Below are 7,848 nucleotides of genomic sequence, written 5' to 3'. Positions count from 1 at the left end.
TGCAGTTCTTACAACAAAGGAAGAATGTGTGTGGGGAGGGAAGGGGGCCACTGAGAGATTTGGAAAAAGGCCTGAGCCAGGAAGACCCACCTCCAGAGACCCAACCAGGCTCCCTTAGTCATGGAGACTTATGCAGCTCACATTGTCCAGTCATGGACTTGGGACTGAAGTTGCCTGACTAATAAGGTTCTACTTACTGCATTCCTGGGGCCAGCCTTTTCTAGCTTTAGGTTCAGATTGATGCTGGGCCAGAGCCAGACCACAGCTTCCCTGTAGAGCCTTCTCCAGCTGGCAGCATGTCCTGGGGGATTCATATTAGCTTCAGTCCTGAAGACACCAAGGAAACTGTGGCTCTAAAACTGACCTAGGATTTAAGGTTCCTTGGGGGGAGGGGAAAGGGAAGGGAACCGCTCCTTGCACTAAACGACTGGTCTTAAATCACCCAATCTTTTTTTGAGATTTTTTTTCTCCAGATGCCCATTTGTATAGTTTTTGAGGGGAGCCCCACACCTAACCCATATGACAATACACAATTCCTAGGGTTTCCTCCGGCCAGTTCTCATAAACAATGCCCCTCACTTTCGTCTCCTCCCATCTCTCACATGTCTCTTCCCCAAATGTCCCCTATCCTACTTAGGTGTTCTTTCTTCTCACACTATCCCCTGTTCTCCCTACCGCACTTCCTCATACAGTTTCATCTCACTACCTCTTTTCCTCCTATTCCCCCAAGGTCTCTTTCCAATTCTTTTTCCTCCCTTTCCTTTCTTATAATGGCCCCTATTTCCTCACACCATTCTCCACATCACCTTCAACTTCTCCCTACTCCCCATTATCCGTGTTTCCTATCCTCTCCTCTTTTTTTCCTCCCCTCCCGTCTTTTCTATACCTTTTCCATTCTCCTCCCTCCCCCTTCCATTGCCCTTTATCTCTATCAGATCTTCCCCGGATCCTGCCCAATTTATGAAAGCCTGAGGCTGAGGCTGAGGCTGAGGAGGTTCTAAGGGAGCCAGGCTCCGCACTTCGACTGAGAAGAGGGATGCCAGGCCGACACCGAGCGGGGTGCCCGAGAGGGCGGGGCTCCAAAAGGAGGCTTAAGTGGGGGAGACGGAGGGGCGGGGCTCCCAACTGAGGCTGAGCGGGGGTTGGGGGTGGGAGTGGGCTTCTGGGAGGCGGAGCGCTCTAAGAAGGCGGGGCTCCGCGAGCCGCCCGGGCGAGGGGTATCCTGAAGGGGCGGGGCTGAGGGGGGCGGTGCGCGCCGCCGGGAAGGGGTTCTGAGGGGGCGTCGAGGGGCGGGGCTTCCCTTGGCGGCGGCGGCGCGCGGCTGCGGGCTGCTCTGGGGACTGGGCGCGCGGGCTCGAGGGCTCGACTCGGTGGCTCTCGGCACTGCTCGGGCTGCAGCGGGAGCAGCAGCGGCAGCGGCGGCCCGGCCCCGGCTCCCAGCAGCAGCGCCCTCGCGTCCCGCGCGCTCGGCGGAGCCGCTCCCCGCTCCTTTTCTTCCTTTCTCGTCCTCCTCTCTAGAGCCGGCCGCGATGGAAGCGGAGCGGGGGACCCCGGGTAGCCCTCGCCGGCCGCCGCTTCTCGGCTTTCTCCTGCTGCTGAGTGGTGAGTACTGAGGCAGCGAAGCCCCTGTGGAGGACAGCGCGCGGTGCGCAGCGCGGAGCGGAGCCGGCGCCCGGGCGAGAGCGCCGGCAGCCCACCTGGGAAGCGGCCTCTCCGTGCCCTAGCCGGGACGGCTCCGCCTTACCTGGCCGGAGAAACCTGGCCTGGGCGCCCCTCCTCCTGCCCCCGCGGCGGGCTGCCGGCCTCCGGGGGCCCAAGTGAGGAGAGCCGCAGAGCCCTACTCGCTGGGGGCCGGCTGCCTGGCGGGGCGGGGTCGTGCCCGGCTCCGGGCGGAGCCCTTTCTTTGGGGAGGTGGGATGCGCCCGGGGGGCGCTAGGGCTTCCACGCAACCGGCCATCCTTCTATCCATCCATTCCTCCGCCCTAACGCGGATGGACCTTTGTTAAGCCGGCCCGACTCCCTCCTCCTTCCTTCTGCTGAGCAGAAGGGATCTTGGGGAGTGCTGAGGACTTCGATTGGGGGCTTCTTCCCTTTCGAACCCTCATCCGGGGCAGTGAGCTCCCTGCCCGGCTCCTAGAGGAGCTGCTCAGGCCGGGTAGGTACGGGCTACATACAGAGTGCCGCTGGCACTAAGGAGTTACGGTGGCCCCTGCCAAAATCGGGCATGGTTGGCCCGAGAAGAAGTGGATAGTGAGGGCTACTCCACTGGGGATTTGACCCCCTTCTCCGATCTCCATTATGCTTTGGATGATGGAGGCCAAAGCAGAAAAAGTTCGTGCCTGCTGGCCCTTCTCCCTCTCTTTATCTATCCTTGCGTTAAAAGACACAAGCTGAAAAGTTTATTCTTTTTCTGCTTAGAGGGGCCAGCCACTTTAGTTCGAGAGGCGTATATGTGTGTGAGCTATATCTTTTGGTGTTCTATAATTTTTAACGCTGTTCCGAATTTACTCTCCCCGATTTGTCTCCCAAACTTGTGGACATCCTTAATTGTTGGCTTGCTCACACCTAAATTGCTGGTTCAGTAGAAGCAGAGGATTCTGGAGCCAGCATTGAGATAGTTGGCCTCCTTGACCCATAATAACAGCTGCTACCAGAGACCTTGTGCTCCCAGTGAGATGAAATTTCTGGCCATATTCTTGGGTTTTCTGCTTATCCTTCGTATTTGACCCAGTCATATTTTATGACACCTGTTTAGTGTTTTTAATGGGGGGGGGGGAAGGGGGGGAGGTAAGAGATGTTTAAGAGGTGGTGAATTTGTTATCTTCACTTTTTGTGCCCCAGGTCATAGGGCTTGGTGAAAGCCTAGGAGGGCCAAGTGTTTGCACATAAAGGTAAAGGAGCCCTGAGATACTTCTGGTGATGCCTTAGACCCCTGAAGGAAAGAATGTGATTGGCAGATTCGTTATAACATATGGTGGTTAGATCCACATCTGTTCTGAAAGGAAGTTTGGTGGTAGTTGCTGCTGCAATTGAGGAGTCCTCTAATCATATGTGAAAAGACTTGTCTTCTGGGTTCTTTGTCTTTTAGTATTTAGGTTTGCTGTGATAGTTCCTTACATCTTATTGTTGGGAACTTAAAGGGAGTGTTCTAGAAGTTCTAGGGGTGGGTATTCTTGTGGAACTGGAGCCTCAGTGCCCATGTACAGCAAATGCTAAATTCCTTCGGTGAGGAGAAGACCAACTCCTCAGATGTTAATCCTGTGACGTTAGTGTGTGGTGGTGGGGGAGGGATTGGGGGGAACCAAGAGGGAGCTCGAGGAATGGGACATGAGGTCTGGAATATCCTGGGGTGTGTGTGAAGGGGAAGCTGCCTTGTGTTCAACAAAGAAACATTTTAATGAGAGCCTTAAATCAACTCCACCAAATGGGCCCTGGTGTGGAACCTGTCCATGTGCTGTAAACAATCATAGCCCATGGCCGTGGCCATGGCGCCTGCTGTCTTTAAGTGAAATCCGGGCTCTACACACCCCCCGGACAGTATGACTTCAGGGGGCAGTGATTTTTTTTTTTATAGTTCACAGTAGAATTTTCCATCTCATTGTTTAATTATGTAATTAATTAACAAGACTTTTGCATGGAGAGACCCCAGAGTATTAATAGGCCCAGAAGAAGAGGGGCCCAGACAGCTGGGCTTGTTGTGGATTAGGATGTTTTGAAGTTTAAGTAATTATGAAGTAAATGACCCAGTAACTTTCCAAACTTTGAGATCTTTGTTGTGATAAATATGGTAGAAGAGAAGAGCGTTTTCTCTTTTGGAAACTAAAGTTCCTGAACTGATCAATTTGGCTTCTTAGTTGCTCTGCCATTTACTCTCCAAGGCCCTTTCTTCTTTGGGAGGTGGGGGCACACATGAAATGACACTCTGTTCTGGGCCTGATTGGGTATTACTTTATGACCATATTCAGGCAGCTCTAGGAAACCCTGTGAATAGGTGTTCTGAGAAATTGAGGAGGGGTAAAGAGATGTGGAGGGTCAACTCTCTAACTCTTTCTGTACCAGATGGACAAATCAGTTTTGCTAAAATACTGCTTTTTATCATGTTACTTCCATATTCTAAAATCTTCAACGACTCCCCACTACCTTTAGGATTTTTCTTTTAACATTTAAGTCCTCTGCAGTCTGATTAAAATTTACCTTCTCATCCATACCCTTTAAGCATTCCTCACTATTCCCTATATAAGCCAAAATGCACTGCTCAGCTTTCTGAATGTGAACATACTTTCAAACATAGCCTTTCATTGAAAAATGAGGACATTGAACTAGATGACTTCTGGGTTCCTTTTATTCTAATATGATATGATTGTATAGATGTCTCTTTTCTATCTACTAAAATCCTCCAATTTCAAATCTTCCCATCTTATATGATCCCTCCAGCAAAAGAAGATATCTCAGTCCACTGAATTCCTACAGGACACATTCCTACTTAACATTCATATAGCTTTTATCACTTACTACAAAATATTATAGTTATTTGTAGACATGTTTTTTCCCTTACTAAAATGGAAGTTTCTGGAGGGCAAGGGTTTTTTATAGTTTTTTCCTATAGTTCCTATAGTGCTAGGCATGTGATTAGTTGTAAATATTTGTTAAATAAATGGATATTTTGACTGCCCGATAATAATAATAATAATAATAATAATAATATTTGGCATTTGTATAGTGCTTACAATGTGCCAAGCATTGTGTTTTTATTTCATTTGATCCTCACAACAACCCTGGAAGATAGGTGATGTTATTATTCTCATTTTAGGCTCAAGGAATTTGAGATAAAGAGATTAAGTGTCCAGAGTTAGTCTTCCTGACTCTGAGATCAGCATTCTATTCCTTGCACCTCCTCAATGATCAGAGGCAAAGAGTTCAGAAGTAGGCAGAAATAAGTATATCTTTTCTTTCTCTTTGATTCTTAGGCCACAGGTTCCCTTTTCTGGCAAGTGGTTGGGTCATTTGTATACTGTCTCAAAATCTCAGGACTTGGGCTACCCTGCTCTCTGTCTTATGAAAGAAATAAACATGCTTTGCTATTTGGGCCCCTCTTTCGTAGTGCCAGTATGTATTCTGGTACCCATTGAGGCTTTGGGGCTTTTGCTGCTTTGAAGGAATGGAAAAAAGCACTAGACTTGGGAGTCACTATACTTAAACTGGATTTCTGGTTTTGCCATTCATAACGTAGATAATCTTGGGAAAGTCACCTCTCCTTTCAAAGTTTCCTGCTCTTTATATTGGTGGAGTTGGGATAGATGTCTAGGATCATCTGTAGGATCATGAAAGAAAATTTAAAGATTATCTACCCATCTTCTCCTTTTACAAATTATTGAAAATTGGGTGGGATCCAGGGAGTCTAAGAAAGTCACACACAGGTGAATAGCAGAACTGAGAGTGTCATTTAGATTTTATACTACTTCTACCATACTTGACTATGTTTTGTTGTTGTTCAGTGGTGACTCTTCTTCTTGATCCTGTGGACCATACAGTGCATGAAATTTTCTTGGTAAAGATAATGGAGTTATTTGCCATTTCTTTCTCCAGGCAAATAGGAATTAAGTGACTTGCCTAGAGTCACACAGCTATTAAATATCTGAAGTTGGATTTGAAATTAAGTCTTTCTGATTCTAGGCCCAGTGATCTATCTATCACATATATATATATATTCACTATACTATACTGAATGCTTTTATCAGACTAATACTATAATATGCTTATAGAAGACTAAGACTGTATTATACTTTACTAATTTATGTCTACTATATAATACTAATACTATACTTGAAGATACTTATATCATACTGTACTAATTTTAATTTTTTTAATTTTAGGACCCAGATTGTGATTCTTTTAGTTTAGGAAACTCTTGTTGAGAAAACTCTCTTACCACTGCTGATATCAACCTTTCTGCAATTTATAATATCAGGAAATAGCCCGAGACACTGAGCAGTTAAATATCATGACAAAGGCCACATACCAATATATATCAAAAGTCTGGGCTTTAATTCAGGTCATCCTGATTCCAAGATTTCCATCATCTCTGGTACAGTACTTCATCTTCTTTTCATAGATTGTCAGAATTGGAAGGGACTATTTAGTGCAGTGCTTTCCTTTTACAAGACAAGACTGAAGCCTGGAATGGTACTCTGGACTTGGTGAACAGTCAGAGAATTAGTTTATAGCCAAGTGAGGACTAGAACCATGTTTCCTGACTCCTAGCTTGGGGCTTTTGCTACTTGGTACCATATTGTTTTTCTATTGAAACTTAAAGAGTATTGATAATTTACTGTTATAGCACTTATAATTTAGGGATCTGATATGATATATGTTACTTTGAGACTGGACCTAAGAAATGGAGTTTCCAGGTTGTCATTGTTGTGTGCCTCCAGTACACAGGCACCCCCTATTTGTATAGTAGAGCCACAAGGTGGTATAACCCTGGAGTCAGAAAAACTTATCAGAAAAACTGAGTCAGAAGAACTTATGTCAGTTCAAATCCAACTTTAGATTCTTACTAGCTGTGTGATCCTGGGGAAGTCACTTAACCTTATTTGTCTATTTCCTAATCTATAAAATGAGATGGAAAAGGAAAAAGGCAACTGCTCTAGTATTTTTGCCAACAAAACCCCAAGTGGGGTTGTGAAGAGTTGAACACGACTGAACAAAAATTTGAATTCTACTTCCATTTCATTTGGTGTTGCTGTCACTGCCTCAGCTACATTTTTGTATAAACTCTTATAAATGATCTTTAGCTCAGATAGACCTCTTTATTTATTTATTTATTTTTTGCTGAGGCAACTGGGGCTAAGTGACTTGCCCAGGATCATAAGCTAGGAAGTGTTAAGTGTCTAAAACCAGATTTGAACTCAGGTCCTCCTGACTTCAGGGCTAGTGCTGTAACCATTGTGGCACCTAACTGCCCCTGATCAGCCTATTCTTAAAGTCCAATAACTTCCATTATAGCACTGATACACAGGGACTAAGTACTGAGAAAGAATAATATATAATAAAGTCTATTATAGACTTATGGAAAAGAAAGGAGGAAAGAAGTGATTTTGATACCCTTGTGTTTCCTCTACTTAAGGAGTTCTCATTTATGTCTTTAAATCTGGTTACTGAAGATAAAAAAATGACCTTAGATGATCTGCATTCTTATATTATCATTCATTTGTTTATTAATCTTATTGTTATTGGGAAATAATCATGTTTATTGTTTATATAATTTTTAGAATGTTTGCAGCATTCCTAAGTACATTTTAAAAAAAATTCTCAGGGCCAAATCTTTACCCAGAGGAACACAATTCTAATTTTAATAACTTGCCACTCAGTGAGGAAATTGCATTAATTAAGTAGAAATTGGATTCATTAAGCAACTTTGAAAGAACACATCTATTACCTCCAGTTTTTTTTAACTGGGTTTTGCCATGGTGTGGTGATCTGATCATTTTGACTCTGGGGGGAAGAGTAGAGAGAAGAAAAAAGGGAGGGAGTGAGGAAGGGGGGAGAGAGAGATAGAAAGAGAGAAAGAAGTTGATTCATTCCCTCTCAGGGACTCAGTTTTTCCATCTGTGAAAATGGAAATCCTTTATGTCTAAATTTTATGCTGTGTTCCCATCAGTGAGTGATGCTGAAATGATTTACCTCACTATTCCCATTTTTAAAAGGAGGATTTTGAGCTTAATAGCTTCCAAGGTCTAAATCATTTCTTGCTTCATCTTTTGGATTTGAGGAATTACTGCTCTCAACTTCTAATGTGTAAATTATGAGTAACTTGACAAGCCAGCTCCATGGAAGAAAGTGTTATAC

General features: G+C 44.9%; 1 protein-coding gene across 1 annotated transcript in view; it reads left to right on the top strand.

The window, feature by feature from the left end:
* The first annotated feature begins 1,312 nt into the window (after positions 1–1,312).
* PTK7 (protein tyrosine kinase 7 (inactive)) overlaps positions 1,313–7,848 on the top strand; it is an 84,327-nt gene continuing 77,791 nt past the window's right edge. Inside the window, exon 1 of the mRNA XM_031964819.1 lies at positions 1,313–1,602. Coding sequence (XP_031820679.1) covers positions 1,530–1,602 — 73 coding nt within the window. The 5' untranslated portion in view covers positions 1,313–1,529. The remainder of the gene's footprint in view (positions 1,603–7,848) is intronic.

This window comes from Sarcophilus harrisii, chromosome 4, assembly GCF_902635505.1.
Source record: "Sarcophilus harrisii chromosome 4, mSarHar1.11, whole genome shotgun sequence".
Taxonomy (NCBI): Eukaryota; Metazoa; Chordata; class Mammalia; order Dasyuromorphia; family Dasyuridae; genus Sarcophilus; species Sarcophilus harrisii.
This window is presented reverse-complemented; position numbering and strand designations above follow the sequence as displayed.